The 16,519-nt window shown below is 40.8% G+C and overlaps 1 protein-coding gene across 1 annotated transcript in view; it reads left to right on the forward strand.

Moving 5' to 3' along the window:
- The first annotated feature begins 219 nt into the window (after positions 1-219).
- LOC101793000 (amine oxidase [flavin-containing] A) overlaps positions 220-16,519 on the forward strand; it is a 38,492-nt gene continuing 22,192 nt past the window's right edge. Inside the window, exons 1-3 of the mRNA XM_027448995.3 lie at positions 220-377; positions 12,032-12,126; positions 14,928-15,065. Coding sequence (XP_027304796.1) covers positions 302-377; positions 12,032-12,126; positions 14,928-15,065 — 309 coding nt within the window. The 5' untranslated portion in view covers positions 220-301. The remainder of the gene's footprint in view (positions 378-12,031; positions 12,127-14,927; positions 15,066-16,519) is intronic.

Genomic DNA, 16,519 nt, shown 5'->3' on the forward strand with positions numbered 1-16,519 from the left:
ATGGTTTCCCCGAGAGAAATAGGGGTCTTGCTGTTTGTTGGCTTTGCTACAGCGCCTGGCACTTGCGCGTCTGCAGCAAGCGCACCAAACTCAACTAGCCCTGCACAACTACCAGACTTTCCCAAGTACCTGCTTTTATTTTGGAAGGAGATTTATTCTTCTGCCTCCCATATTCTTGATGCCCACGGGTCGGGGAGAGGCTGGCCCCGCCTTGAGGGGCGGTGCGTTGGGGCGGCGGGGCCGTGCGCTCCCCGCGGAGCCGGAGCCGGAGCCGGAGCAGGAGCCGGAGGCGCGGGGCGGGATGGAGACGACGGGGCCGGGGGGCAGCGGCGTGGTCGGGAGCTACGACGTGGTGGTGGTCGGGGGCGGCATCTCAGGTGGGCACGGTGGGCGCTGAGCCCCGGCAGCGCTGCCCCCGGGGGCTCCGGGTGCAGGGAGGGGGATAAATGAAGGGGAAATATCCCGCGTGGGGGCGCGGGGGGCGTCCGCTCGTCGGGGAGGGGACCCTAGGGAAAAGTCGCTTTCGGGTGCAGGGTGGCGTCCCGAGGTGGATAGTGGGGTTCTTTCGCGTGTTTTTGGGTAGCTCTTGGGGTGCTGGGGTTTGTGTCCCGCTGATAAATGCGGCAGAAAGGCGTCGGGGAGTACCTGTAAAGGCAGGCTGGGTTCTGGTGCCCTGAGACGAGCTGCACCCTAGACAGCCAAGTTCCCTAGGTGCGACGGGCTCTTAACACTTTGACAGGATGGTGCATCCCGTAACACTCCCCAGATCTACTTTAACCCAGGTCCTCGTGCTCAAAAAGAGAAGTCATTTCTCTTAGGGCACCCAAAGGTACTGCAAGGTGAGCCTGTTGCACAGTTGGGGAAAATCCGTGTTTGGTTCGTCCGTCTGATAAATGCCATGTTAGCAGCTTTGGACAGGTTTCAGGGATCTTTACTTCACTAACGATTCAGAAAAAGTGAGTTATGTGGCTGAGTGACCTCGGGAATAATGCAAGCATTACTGCTATTGCTTTAGGTGAAATTAGTTTTTGTTAGAGTTGAGGAGTTGGAGGTTTTCCTTTCCTTAATCTGCAATGAAATAATGCACAAAACAGGATGTTGCTTACTTACTTATTTTTTTTTTTAATTTACTAAAACGATTATTTTTTTCCTAATAATTACTTGTAAAATGCAATTATGTAAATAACCTGTAGTATCCTAAAACAGAAAGAGTTTGGACCTGAGATTGCCTTGCTTTTTGGTTTTACCAGATCCCTGGGCATTCTCCTGCTCGCACAAACCATTTGGTCTTCATCCTTAAGGTTCCTGTAAAGCACACAGTTCCCTTGGGGAATTACTGTCCATGCTGCGTGCAGCTGATAGCGATGTGATATTATAATGGTTTCTAGGGCTCCAAGAAGCCCTTTGTCCTCAGAGAGCACCGTGCTCCTCTGGCTTTTTGATCTATTAGTAGTATTTTGGAAATTGCATTGGGCACTTCTAACTGGTATCTTTACTCACTAGTAGAGCATCAGTAAGTTACTTCAGAACACTTATTCCCTGGATTAAAGCCTACTGTCAAGTCTGAAATGGAGCCAAGCAGGAAATTTCAAGGCGTTGCAGTCCCTGAAAATTTGACGGTGGCATTAGGAGGACAAATCACAGCACTCTTGGGATATAGGAACATTTTTCTTGCCAGTGGAAACCCTTAATGCCATGCCAGTGGCATAGAAATTGGTGTTTACCTCTTACGAATTAGAACAGACACCATTTTAAGTAAACAGCTTTATAAAAATGGACAATAAATGCCTTATTTCATAATTAATCCATCTTTAATACACAGTACCATTCATAGCTGTGCACAGTAATTCCTGTCAGCTCTTGGTCTGTTTTGCCTTGCACACAGCTTCTCTGCCACTACTGTTTCTGTACCAAGATGCCTACACCTCACTACACCTCAGCTACATAAGAAGTGCTGATTTCTAGTCCTAACTTTTTTTTTTTTTTTTTTAGTTTGTCTAGAATTTTGGTTCTAGTGAGATAAATAGTAGAACATGCTCTAGTATGGGCAAGGTTTCTGCCTTTATGGCTCTGTGATCCCAGTCTTGACTTGCTGCTGCTTATTCCTCTGAAGATACATTTGCAGTTGCTTCATCTAATAAAATTACTGTCTCTTCTGCTTCTGTTATATCTTAAATGCACATTACCCAATGCTTACAAGAAAGGATAGAAAATATTGGGATAAGCCAGTTCTTTAATAGAAATACATGAAAAGTGTATGAGGGATAAGCAGGCTGCTTGTTATATTGGGTGAGCTTCCCAGCGATGAGATTGTGGCTTTTAAAAATATTTGTACAGTACCGAGCAAAATGAAGCTCAGATCCTGACTGGCACCTCTGGAGGTATCTGTTCCTTAGAGCAAGGAACAGTCTTGAGAGCCAGTTTCTATACAGCCGAATGCATTATTCTTGCCCATCCTCCTGGACTCTGTACACATATATCTGTATGTGGCCAGTGACGGGGGAATTGAATCGACTGCCTGTAGGACAGTACAAGCTAGGGACCAGGGAAGCTTCTGCACAGAGTACTTCACTTCTTGCAAGAAGTTGGCTCTGGTGGCCTCTGTAACTGAGATCTTTCTGCCATACACTGTGGAGTCATGTTCAAACTGTCCAGACTGCCCAAGCAAGTACGTTTGGACCCCAGCAGGGAGGGAGCTGCAGAGCTTGGGCTAAATTCATCTTTTTACATGGGCATGCATGTTAAAAGTGTGGATGGTGGCCAGAGAAAGCCCTAGGAACACGTTTGTGTCATGGTTAATGGATAGTGTCTCCCTAATACTATTAATGGTAATTATAACATTTTATACTCAAGCATCTTAAAAAAACTGATACCTGAAATTAAAGACTTTCCTCGTACCCATGGGAATTTCTTATGTATATGCCTCAAATCAAATCCTGTTCCTGTTTTTCACTTATAGGATTTTCTAGTGAACTGAAGTTGCTGCTCAGTTTTGGGTGAATTTGACAGTTTGCTTACACGTTTTGGTTTAGGCTGTCATTCCTCCATTTGCCAGGAAGCAAGCTGACAGCACGTGGTGTGCCATGGACACGTCCAATTAATTGGCAGGGTTGTAACATCAGACAGTCTTCAGCTTCTTTGGTTAAAGGGTTTCATTAGCTGAGGACTAGTAGATGGCTATCCTCCATGTGGACTAACTACTGTATTGACAGTTTCCAGAAGTTGTCCCTTTATGAAGCAAATCACTGTCACACCTGACACATCGTCCCGATCCCAGCCCCACTACTTGTTCCCCAAGCTAAAGCCATGATTACAGGGAATTCAGATTTTGGCTCCATATCCTTAGGTTGGAGCACACTCAGTTACTCTGATGTGTGAGGTGGGTTGTAAGGATCTCCAGCATGTTCGCTCACACCTTGAGTACAGCACTGAGTGCTCCAAGCTTTGTGTTTACCAAACACTCAGATATTTCAGCTTTTACAATCTAGAAAATGACCACAGTTTACATGTGATTTGTAATTCATCAAAGTTTTCTAACTAACTTTATTGGGGCATATTTTCCCATGGATAACAAAATGTGCTGTGTTGATTCAAAGGCTACCTCCTTGCCAAATTTCAAGTTGCTGCTAGAACTTCCAAAATAGGAAAACAAACAAACAAGATTTCAAAACCATAGAAGAATGTTTGTTCCTAGAGATTTAGGAATAGCCAGCGAATTTTGACCAAGATTTTCCAGAAAGAAAAAAAGAGAATCAGCATGAGAACCACACCCTGAAAATTCAAGCTTAAATAGTTCAATATTTGGCAAAAAAAAATAAAAATAGTCTAAACAAAATACTTTTTCAGTGGGAAGTTTGAGGTATATGCATACGCCAGCCTCTCTTCACACATGAATTTTAGACACTGGAAGCCCAGTTTATCATAAAAACGCGTGGAGGATGAAGATTAATTGACTCCGTAATGCAAACTAGATATGTCAGATATGGACAAATATAGAAAGGAGCAGGCAAGTCCAAGGGAACTTGTATGCAGATATGTTTTGGAAGAATTTTCAGCACATTGTGTTACGAGAACAAGGCACAAGGGAAACACAGCCCTAATTGAAGCTTGTACTGAGGACCGTCACTCTTTGACAGGGAAAGTTCTTATCTCCGAACAAAAACACATTTGTTCATAGCTAGAAATAAGAAGATCTCATGGCTAAAGAAAACAGATGCTTAAATTTGCCAGCCACATGCATAAAACAGCAGTGTTTTCTGTTGTACTTCAGGAGAAGTCCAAGGGCCACAAACTGTAGGAGAAGCTGGGATGTAAAAATGATAGTAATTAGTCTTTATATTGAAGTAAAGCATATGATATGCCATTAGTTTGGTTATTTTTTTCCCCTCCATGGAAGAGTGCTTTGCCTTGGCATCTCCTGCTCCACAATTTGTGATTGACAACCTTACTGCCTGAGCTACCTACGCATTGGCTGTGGTCTCTGAGTGAAATACTGAATAACGAGGAGATGCAGATTTTTCCTTGCTTGCTATAGTGGCAGCACAACTTGTCTTGTATACTGCTCTGTTTATTTTGACAGCATGCCAACCTGCTGGTGGGTGGTGGTGTCAGATAAACTGTCAAACGCACAGTTACTGGTAGAAAAATCAGCTACACCTGTGTAAATCTGTAGTAGTTTCCCATAGATTTTTTTTTTCTAACACTACTTCTATGTTTACCCAGAATTTGACCTGTAGGAATGCAGTAGCTGCCCCCTGAGACATGTCTCTCTTTACATGCACCCTGTGCTGGGCTCTGGCTCCTTGGTCTGTTGCCACTTTCTGTATCCAACAGGAAATCCAGCAGTCGGTGATAATATTGTCACTTGATGCTACAAATTCCTATAAGCCAGGTTTTTGGACGCAGAGATAAACAGCAATGTTTTTAAAAAAGGCTCTCAGTTCCCCATGTGCTGCTAGCAAGCTGAATGTCATTACGTGAAGAATTTACTGCAGGCACAAATCAATAAGACCCCCACGTAAAGTGTTAAGGGCATTATAGACAATACTTGCAAATAAGCAGAAATGCCAGTTTCCACTTCCCTCCTTGCTTGTAATATGTTCCAGTGTTTTGCTACTAAAGATATGAAATCTTCTGACCATGAGACAATGGGGCATGATTTTTTGTTTGTTTTTTGTTAAGACACTCCTTTGTGTTATAGTCCATAACAGATATTTAGTTTTGGCCCAAACATAGTTGGGATATGTTCCTTATATAGCCACATACTATTCTCTTCATCTTCCTTCACATTCTTCGTATGGTTTTCTATGGTAAATGCATCATTTATGAACATCATCTAGCCCAGGTGGTAACCTGAGTCGTCACAGCTGGTTCTGTTACTGAATAAAGCATGTGCTGTTTTGGTTTCTGGTAAAAAAAAATAGTATGTACACCACTGTGATTCATTGGTTAGCAAATTCAGAGTTCCTAGGAGAGCAATGTAAATCTATGGTTCCTCCTTGAGGGACAGATTTTGCACCATGCCTCCAGCTTAGCTGGAAGTTCTTGAAAGGTGAGGAAGAACATTGCTATTGGCTAGGTAGCTCTGAAGTCTTAAGAGCATTATTTACTCCAGTGAACAAAAGAAATAGCCAAGTCATTAGGGCGTATCTCAAAATATCATAGTACAGTGAGGATAGGGGTGGGACAGCTGTTGTGTCCTTCCCAAGAATATCGGTGCTGATGTTCTTGGTATTTGTAGTAATTATGTTGTTCATAGGGTCACAGCAATATTTTTTTTCACAAACTTAATTGTCCAATAATCACTGTTTAACTGATAAGAATTTATTCTGCATTCTGATCAATACACTTAGCAATAGTTAGAAAATGTGCATAAATACCTTAGATGTTTCCATAAGCCAAGTAGTATTAAGCCATCAGCTTAATAACTTTTTAATTGGTGCTACTCATTTTCATATGTAAGGTGAAGAAGCATGCTCCTATTTTAACTCCATGCTTGAACTACTTAACTTTTTTTCTGCTTTTATTTTGGGATTACAGAGGAAGTTATGCTGGGCTGAGGTGTTTACTGCAGCAGGCTTTGTTCTTAAAAATCATAGTGGGTGTGTACGTAGGAGTGGAATTGTCCTCCAAGGACAATTCCCTCTTCATGTCCACTGTGTTTCTGTTAACACTGTCTGTGAGAAACAGTCTTTGTACCCTCCAGGACAAGGTTTGCATCTGTTTAAAACATTTATACAGTAGTGCCATTGAAACCAGTTAGAGTGGCTTGCCCTCATTCAGCAATGTACTCTGTAACAGAAAATATTTGGTCTTTTTTTCGTTGAAATCTTAGATCAATCAACTGGACTATGTTTGATGGGGGGAAGAAAGATGTATACAAAAATATTTATCTGGAAATGACAAACTAAATAAATGCACCATCATCTCCATTGTCAACTGCACTATGACAGGGATTATGAAACAACATGTGGAAAAACAAAACATAGTTTCCGACAGTTAGAAAGTTAATGTCGTTATGGTATTAGACAACACTGAAAGGAGAAATGAATGTAAACATGTGATCAGTGCTTTGCATTCTTGCTGTTCTGTGCAAATTTAAAGTATGTAATTTAATTAGTAAGATCTTTTGTTCATTTTCAGTGGCAATTTTAGGTCTTTCAAACTTTTAGTCTGGATAGGAAAACAGTTCCTTTGTTATCAGCCTTCTGTGTGTTGTTGTCCCTTAGTGATCTTTCTGGAGCCGATCTAATGTAACCAAGTACATTCTGACTATATTTTAAAACTTACTTGAGTCCTACGCCCAAAAAATTCAATAAAAGCAAAATCTTGTAGAGAAGTAGAAGAAAAGAGAGGAACGGAGATTTTACTCTACAGTCATGATAGAAATGTTTTGCATCTCTTATTGGCAAGTTCATGTTTTCTTGGCAAAGAGACTACTACTCGAATAATGAGAAATGATTCTAAGGTGACTGTTGCCAGATTTAATTACTCAATTGTACTTGGGAAAAGTTTCATTTTCCATCAGTGGAACAGTAAAAAAACAACCACAGCATCAGCATGCCATTGTAATGGAACTTTAGTGAGGATATATTGACAATTACCTTACTTTACTGATGTATATTAGAATAATGAATGAAAAAGTTTAAAAATCATTCTGCTGTCAAGCCCAAGAAAATGCTGAGACATTCTATAAAGATTTTGTCTTTACATTATTCAACTAAAGATTGCTAGGACAGCACAATAATAGGCTTGTAGACTTTCATGTAATTAATTATCTCACTTTATGTATAGTAGGGTGGATTACCAAAAACTTTAAGAAGGAATGTCACATTAGGTTGGTTATGGTAACATTAGATTGGTTACACCCCAACATTGGATGCATAAAAGGCAAGTGCACTTTTTATAAGAAGCTAGCATCTAATACATCCAGAAAAACAGCAGACAGTTACCTTTTCTTTAGTAACAGTTAATTTTCTCCACCTTTGTTTTAGTGTGCTCGATGGGACACATATGTAGCAGGCCTCAGTTTCAAAAGTTAAAAGTCCCTGAAAAATCAAGCTTCTCTAATACACTGAAATGCCTTGTGAACTCAATAGTACTTTTCAGACTTTGTACCCATAGCATGATCTTCATCAGCAACTATACAAGTGTCCAGAGGTACTCTAACAGCTTTTCAAGGCTGTGCTGTAATGTAACCAACCTCAACGCCATGCAGGCTGCAGCTAATCCAGATAGAGTTTGCAGTGAAAAGTCATGACTTTTCATTGAGAAGACAGTGCCTGGTGTGAGACACACTGTGCTGTCCAGGATATTTGTGATGGAGCAGAGCACCCATAGCTCCTGTTCATACATAATGCAGCTGGGACAATCTTCAGTTCAAATATTTAATTGTTGCTGGGGTGATGCAAGTAATCTGAAGAGACTCTAAAACTTCTGGGCCTGTTGTTGTGATAGTCAGAAATGTTCTCTGTCTGGTGTGGTAGTATTTTTGTGGTTTCCGATTGTCATCACTTCCCTCCACCACCCTTTGTTACCCTGCATGGGTATTGCCCTTGGACATTTTGGAGATGTTCAGCATCCATCAGGTAAAAAGTACTGTCTCTTGGAAAGATGCTTTTGATTTTTACTTCCCATCATGGTGTATCAGCGAATCTGTTTGATGTATTGGATTTAGAGTGCAGATTTTGAAAAACAGAATTATTATAGTTTAGCATACTATCACGTTTCCAATAAGGTAACTTTTTTTTTTTTTTTAACTCCCACTATTTCTGCTACAGTATCTGTTTATTTATCAACCCTGGTATTAAGGCAACTTGGAATTATTCTCATAAATGCTTCTCTTATAAATGCCTCCCTATTTCATAAGGAAGCACTTCCCACATTATGTGGCTCGGCTGAGAGACAAGCTCAAGTCTCTTAAGTCCCAGTTTTGTTCTCTATCTGTAGGGTGAACTTTTCTCTCCTATGAAGTACAGCCATGCTATCTTGTATTTTCCATCTGGTTACATATAAAATCCTTCAGTATCACTGAGTTTCAGCCATGATGTATGCCTGGTACTCTGCAGATCGGCATAAATTCATCTTAAATTTTTTTTCTTTTTTTTTTCTTTTTTTTTTTCTTTTTTTTTTTTTTAATGGTGCAGTCAGTGTTTTGACGCACTTGAAACCACTTTGCTTGATAGGATTATGACAATTTTCTAAAATGAAAGCAGCAGCAGTATGATCTGCAACAGCAGCAATTGCAGGCCCTTAACAGCACTGCAAAATCAATTGGAGAAGAGCTTACTTGTACAGCGTCTTCAGACAGAGGGAGCTTGGTATGAGATTGCCATAGAAACCCTTGTGGAGGATGTATAAGTCATCTTGCTTTGTTTATTCTGATCTAATAACAAGTGAATTTCTCCAACCAGATACTTCAAATGAGGCATGGTTTTGGCAGGCTCTTTTCATCTTACTTACACAGATAGTATTTCTAACTCATAAAATGAGAGTGATATGTGGAAGGAACACGGCCAGTGATCTGGGTGGCTTGCAGCTTTATCTCTAGGCCATGCTTGAAGGAGGTGGAGGACACAGGGAGACACACCAGCCTCAAATACTGGAAGCCACAGTGTGGATGGGAAGGTGAGGAGGACATCTCCAAGCGTGGTGTGATGAGAGGGGACAGACTGTGAACTTGCGTGGGGTGGTAGTGATAGGAATGTCTGTGCTGCTGTCCTATAGGCATACACAAATGAATCACAAAATACCTCACTTGATTCCTGGCTGTGGCATGAGATGTCATAGCCCACTGCTTGGCATGGCCTGGTATGCCATGTTTGTAGGACAAGGTGGATATCCACAGTGTGACAGGATATTGTGTCTGTTTTCAGAGCACATGTGTAGCAGGGGGGCATGGCAATCTGTTTTGAGGCTAATTATGCCCATGTATCAAAAGCACACAGGCTTTGTGACCTGTGGGATGTATGTGGAAGCATCTCTACCCAGTGCACTTTAGTTCAAACCAGAATGGAGCCAAAGAGTTGGGTTCAACAGGCAGCTGCATGTAGATACTCTGTGTGCATGTGTGTTCTTGCTAGCCTTCCATTTTCAAAGAAAATTGTGTCTAAGCCTTAAACAAATAATTGCATAGTAACAATTTTCAATTGACATATTTTACTTGTTCCCTACTTTTTCCTCCCCAACCCCCATCCCCTGCCTTTTTTTGTGGTTTTATTCTATTGGGAAAACAAAATTATCTTCATCTTGGATTGTTCTTTTTTTTTTTTTTTATGTTTTGTTTAAATATGCATAATTTTAAATTTGACCTTCCAGGTCTAAACTGTAACTTTAAGTTCTGCAATGCTAGGAAGTTTAAAACAATAACCACCTCTCTTTATGCTGTGTCATTGACCTTTCAATTTCTGTAAACCTGAATTTACAAATCAGCACTGTTTTTTCTCAGTCAGGCCCTCTGTCAATTGATGTTACGTCATTGCTGTACTGGTGTATCTCTTGCTCTTTCCCAGTCTCTATAGCTCTGAAGCCTTTTTTTTGGATCAGTCTACAGTGACACTTGGGTTCAACAATAACAAATCTAAAAATCTGTATGGCTGGAGTGCAAGTACAGTTTAAGAAGCAAACAGAATAAAGAACCTTAGTCACATTACCTCATGTTCTTCATTCCTTAGCTGCCCTTCTTTGTTAGAACACATGATTTAATTAAGCTACAAACCAGCATTAAGGTTAACTTCCCACCCAGTCCAGTGAAACTGTTATTCCTCCTAAACAGCTGTGGCATGGGTATTGCTATTGCATATAGCACAAAATGAGAGATAAGGTTATCAGTCTTTGACACTAATGGGGTTAGAGGGTTATACAATACTTTCTTCAAACCCAGGACAGATTTTTTTCCACTTCATGTTACTTATCATATGTATTTTCAGAAGACCTAATATCTATTCAAAATCTATCTATTTAAACTTTCTTATAAAAGAATTATCATTCATGTTTGAGTGTCCAATGGTATTTACAAAGAACAGAGAAATTCCACCTTGTGTTTTGTATATGTAGGAAATCCACATTTTTGTGACTTTTTTTTCTCATATGAACATGTGTTCAAAAGCAAATACTGTAGTTTGTGTTTCCAGCATTATAAACTTATGTTTTCTATGATTACATCGAGGATGAGAACACTCACCAAAAGGATTAAAGAATTAACTATAATTAACTGTGTTGTCTGTAGTCTTTCATGCAGAAACAAACAACAAAAAAAAAGTCAAAAACCATTGAAAGAAATTAGAACAAAGATGTTCATTCCTCCTGAGAAATGGCTAGAATTTTTAAAATTTCAAACATTAAATAGATGTAAGAATTAAGTATGTGTTTGCTACAGCAACAATCCAAAGAATATGATGAAAGGACATGAAGTCATTTTTTGGTGAGCACTGAAATAATATCTATCATTTTTGTCAGTGTAAGACATTTGAACTTCCTCTGTTCTGGTTTCCAGTGAGTGCTGTTCAACTTCCACATTAAAAGTCATGTGCAGAGAAGTTTATGGGCTACTCTGTATTGCCCTCAGAATAAATGAGTATACTTAGCACTGCTCGGCACCTTAGAATGATTCCTCTCATCTGGCCTTTTAAGGCTTGCATTCTTTGTGGACGCATGAGCGGTTGCTTTTAATCACATTTCGAAGTAGTGTAATAAACATGAATATAATATTATTATTCCTTACTGCAGGGTGTCTTGGAAGTTCTGATCAATAAGACTGGCTTTTGTATACTTAAGGAGGGGAAACAACTCCAGAGAAACAATGCTTCAGTGCCAAATTGGCCTGCAGGACAATGGGATAATCTGATTTCACAAACTCATGATTGCTTTTTACAATTTCATTTCACATTTGTCAAAAGTAAAGAGGACTCCTGTCCTGTTGAATTTTCAGTTTTCTCTAGTGTTTCCATCACAAACTCCCATAATTAGATGATTTTTGCTGAGACGGTAATTCCTTTTATAAAGTATCTATATACAGGCTATTTGATTGCCATGGTCAAACTCCATTGCTTAAAATTAATCTTGACAGTGAGGCAGACTTTCTTTCTGCATATGAATGAGGACAATGGGTGGCAATAAAGTGGAGAGTTGAGGAGCGAGAGAAGAACTCAGAAGCCTATTTTGCTGTATTTAGTATATTATTATTTCTGTCACTTTAGCCATGCAAGTCCCTCAAGGTGGGGCTTTTCTCTGCACTGCACAAATGAAGAATAAGATGCATGCTCTTAATAACCAAGATTTTGCTTTCTTTAAAATGGAAAAATGCTAGCCCAAAGGAGGAAAATTCAGTCTGTGGAATGCTATTTATGCAGATGCAACTAAGCAGCAGTCGCATGATTTCTGTGATATGGAACCATGAAAAGTTTCAGAATTCTCTCAGGAGTTTTTGAAAACAGTATTAAAATCTCTGACCATGAAGGTCTGGTTCAGTTTTTGAGCATTGTGATTGATTGCTGCCACTTGCTTTAAAGCACTCTTTCTCTTTTTATGGTAGGTTTGTCGGCTGCCAAGTTGCTGTCTGAGTCTGGGCTCAGCGTGGTAGTTCTCGAAGCCCGGAACAGAGTTGGAGGAAGGACATTCACTATTAGGGTAAGCACTTCCTGTGATGCCTGACTGTCGCTTGTGCTGGTCTGTGATTTTGCAAATCTACCTTCCAGAAGGGCAGGCAGGAGGACCCAGGGAACTACAGGCCAGTCAGCCTCAGTCTCTGGAGTGGTGATCCTAAAAACAATTTCCAGGCATATGAAAGACAACAAAGTCATCAGTCGGCATTGATTCAGCAAGGGGAAGTCATGCTTAAACAACCTGATAACCTTCTATGATGAAATGCCTGGTATGATAGTCAGGGAGAGAGCAGTGGATACTGTCTACCTGGACTTCAGTAATTCAACATGGTTTCCCATCAGATCCTCATAGAGAAGCTATGTAGTATAGGCTAGCTGAGCAAATAGTGAGGTAGATTGAAAACTGCCTTATGGCTGGGCCTAGAGTGTGGTGATCAGTGCTATGAAGTCTAGATGGAGACAGCTAACTAGTGGTGTACCCTAAGGGTCCATACCAAGTCTGATCCTGTTCAACATCTTTGTTAATGATCATACATAGAATCATGTAGGTTGGAAAAGACCTGTAAGATCATCAAGTCCAACCATCACCTGACAAGTGCACCACTAAACTATGTCCCAAAGTGTCACATCCACACATCTCTTAAATATCTACAAGGATGGCAACTCTACCACCTCCTTGGGCAGCCTGTTCCAATGCATAACGACCCTCTCTGTAAAGAGATTCTTCCTGATATCCTTGTTAAACCTCTCCTGGCACAGCTCGAGGCCATTTCCTCATGTCCTATCAGTCACCTGAGAAAAGAGACCAACACCCACCTTGCTACAGCCTCCTTTCAGGTGGTTGTGGAGAGCAACGAGGTCACATTTGGTGAACTGTGCCCAGCTCTGGACTCGCAGTGAAAAAGAAACAGGAGCATAGAATAGTTTGGGTTGAAAGGGACCTTTAAAGATCCTCTAGTCCATACCCCTGACATGGGCAGGGACATCTTTCACTAGATCAGGTTGTCCAAAGTCCTTCCAACCTGATCTGGAACACTTCCAGGGTTGGGGATTGCCTTCTCTGGGCAACCTGTTCCAGTGCCTCACCACCCTCATAGTAAAGAATTTCACTTTATATCTAATCTAAATCTTTAGATGTCCTATCAGTACACATCCTGGTAAAGAGTCCGTCCCCATCTTCCTTATAAGCCCCTCTTTAAGTATTGAAAGGCTGCACTAAGGTCTCCCTGGATCCTTCTCTTCATGGTGAACAACCCAGTCCTCTCAGCGTGTCTTCATAGGAGAGAAGTGCTCCAGCTCTGATGATCTCCATTGCCCTCCCATGGAACCACCCCAACAGGTCCATGACTTTCATGTGCTGGGGGCCCCAGAGCTGAATGCAGTGCTCCAGGTGGGGTTTCACAAGAACAGAGCAGAGGGGCAGAATCACCTCCCTCAGTCTGCTGGCCACACTGCTTTTGATGTGACCCAGGATATGGTTGGCTTTCTGGGCTGTAAGCGGGCACTGCTGTTTCATGTACAATTTTTCATCTGTGAGTATCCCCAGGTCCTTCTCTGCAGGGCTGCTCTCAAACCATTCATCCCCCAGTGTGTGTGGATAGCAGGGTTGTCCTGATCCACTTGAAGGGCCTTGCACTTGGCCTTGTTCCGGTCCATGAGGTTCATGTGGTCCCACCTCTCAAGCCTATCCAGGTCCCTCTGGATGGCATCCCTTACTTTTTATCGTATCAGCTGCACCACTCAGCTTGATGTTGTCCACAAACTTGCTGAGTTTGCACCCAATCTATGCAAATCTATGTTTTTAATAAAGACGTTCAATATTGCCAGTTCCAATATGGAACATACTGGAGAAAATCCAGCAAAGGGCCACCACTAAAATGATGCCATTAAAAAGAAAATGAAAGAAGCAATGAGTCACCTGAGGCATAGGGTAATGTAATACAGATATTCCCTCTGCTTCCCAGCCTAAAAATGGGAGAGCTTTAAATTAAGTCAAATGCCAATTGCTTGGTAACCAGAGGTAAACAGGAGTGTTTGAGTAGAAATCATTGTAAGTGAGATATAAACAGCATTCCGCTGTGATACTGAAAATGCCTATTTTAAACTGCTCACTATAAACAGTGTTAAAAAGTTAGCTATCTGCACAAGTGTTACTGTCTTGGGCAATCAGCCTGCTTGTAACAGTATGTACCTCAAACTTGCTTTCTTTCCACTTTCCAAGTGAGTGTGATACTGGTCTGACTGGTGTGTGGGGTTTCTTTGCTGGCAGGCATGGGTGGATGCTGCTAGCCCAAGTGCAGCAGGCTAGAGCCAGGGTGTACCCTGCTGGAAAGGAGCTTACTCCCTTTGAATACTGCACTGCCATGCTCAGCATCTACAGTATTAAATCTAAGCAGGTATCTGCAGAGACAGGGAAAACAAGCATTGTTGCTGGAGATGGTTTCAACATGAGAAAGGTTTCGTGATGACAAGAAAAGTATCGTGAGTTCTGAGAAAGTGGTGTTAGATTTTTAACCAAAGTATTTAGTTGGATATTTCTTCATATTCTCATGTCTTTCATGTGACTACAAAGCCAATATTCAAAAGTATAGTGAGATTTAAACACAAGTTAAACCTGCATGCGGTGGAGTGAAGACACTGTGATCTCTTGTGTGTCTGTTGTTGCAGAGCTCAGCACTGCCTACGTTTAAGCCAGTCAGAATGCCTTGTCTCCTATTCACTTAGACACAGTGCTATTCATCATGAAATAATTCTTCCTAATTCTAGGTATTTACATGGAGGAGTTTCACACAGAGCTTTTGATTCCTGTGTTATTTCTTTTGACAGAATAAGCACGTCGGTTATGTAGATGTTGGTGGAGCGTATGTGGGACCTACCCAAAATAGGATTCTCCGCCTGGCAAAGGAGCTGGGTATTGAGACCTATAAAGTGAATATAGATGGCTATGCCATCCATTACAGGGCGGTAAGTACTACATCTTTCATGTTCAGACACCTAAACATAACACTAAATTTTGGAAACTGCTGGCAGTCATTCAAGGGGTTTCATTTAGAACTCACTTTTGGGAATTCAGGAAGCACCTGTTTGAAGTGTAGTTACTCTGTTATTATTGGCAATTAGATCAATGATTCTTGTTTTCTTTTGAAAAGTCTTAAAAAATGAGAAAATTCTAGTTCAGAAATACAAGCCCAATTTAAATAGAGAAAAAAAATATATAATTCTGTTGGATAATATTAAATTACAATATTAGACAACAGTATTATGGGACCAGACTGAGAGTATTATAAAGTACCTGGTCCACTTACTAGCTTCACATGAGATCCCAGTCCCTTACAGTGGGATTAATCTTGTTAAAAAATGGATGTCTAGAAGTTGGAAGTCAGATTTGAGACTTGTTGTGATTCTCTAGCTGTAAGGAACAGACACCTCCCAAGGATCACCATAAACTTCGTGTCTGAGATGTGGCGCAGAGGGAGCTCAGATGACTGCTTCTGAGTAGGCAACTATCATGCACGTGGCTAATGTTAACTGGAATGAAACCTATCTTCAGAACAGCTTTTAGCCTCTTATCTTAGTTCTTCAGTCTACCATTTTTTTGCTCAGGTCCTGTTGAGGACCTACTGCCAAAATAACTACAGAGATAGAGCGGTAGGGAAAAGGACAAAGAGAGGCCTAAGATTCATAGGTATAAGGTGCAAAGTGTCCATGTCCGTAACTCACAAACTACTTTCCATCATTTATTTATTTTTTAATATCCTTTTGTTTGGGTACTTCCCAGACATCAGCAGAACAAGGCCTGAAGCTTATATGAGTAAGAGTTGACATATGTGATAGAAGCAAGGCTATATGGTGGATCCTTAACTGATTTAATTTTTATCATCTTCCTGCTTTCTCTTCCTATAATTAGAACAATGTGCTCATGGTGGACAGTTTTATGATCTGGCTCTATGTAATTTCTCCTTACTGTGGAGATTCATACCATGCTTGTAAGATAGTCACATCTTAAACAATTGTATAGCCACTCCACAATACTCAAAAAAATAAACTGCACCACCTGGTGTAAAATTGGTGTGATTCTACAGCAAGGGAGCTGGGCTTATTTTACCAGCTGTGTGTTTGGCCCACTGTATTTAATTTAAGCTCAGACATGGAACTGTTAGCTTCTTAAAAGGCACTTACCTTCAGTGTGTTAAATAAAAGGCTCTAATGGGTTACATGAATTTGAGCCCTTAATCCATTTTGACACTGAAGCTACAGCTTTTTTTGTCCCTTATTACATTATGCATGTCCTTGCTAATGACCATGTAATTTCGTAAGTTTTCTTTGAAGTGAAAGCATGTTCCTAAGCAAGAGGTAGAATCACGAGCTGTTCATCTGGATCACAGGCTGTGGATCAATTCTAGATTTGGCATTGTGGT

This window comes from Anas platyrhynchos, chromosome 1 (assembly GCF_047663525.1).
Source record: "Anas platyrhynchos isolate ZD024472 breed Pekin duck chromosome 1, IASCAAS_PekinDuck_T2T, whole genome shotgun sequence".
NCBI classification, from domain to species: Eukaryota; Metazoa; Chordata; class Aves; order Anseriformes; family Anatidae; genus Anas; species Anas platyrhynchos.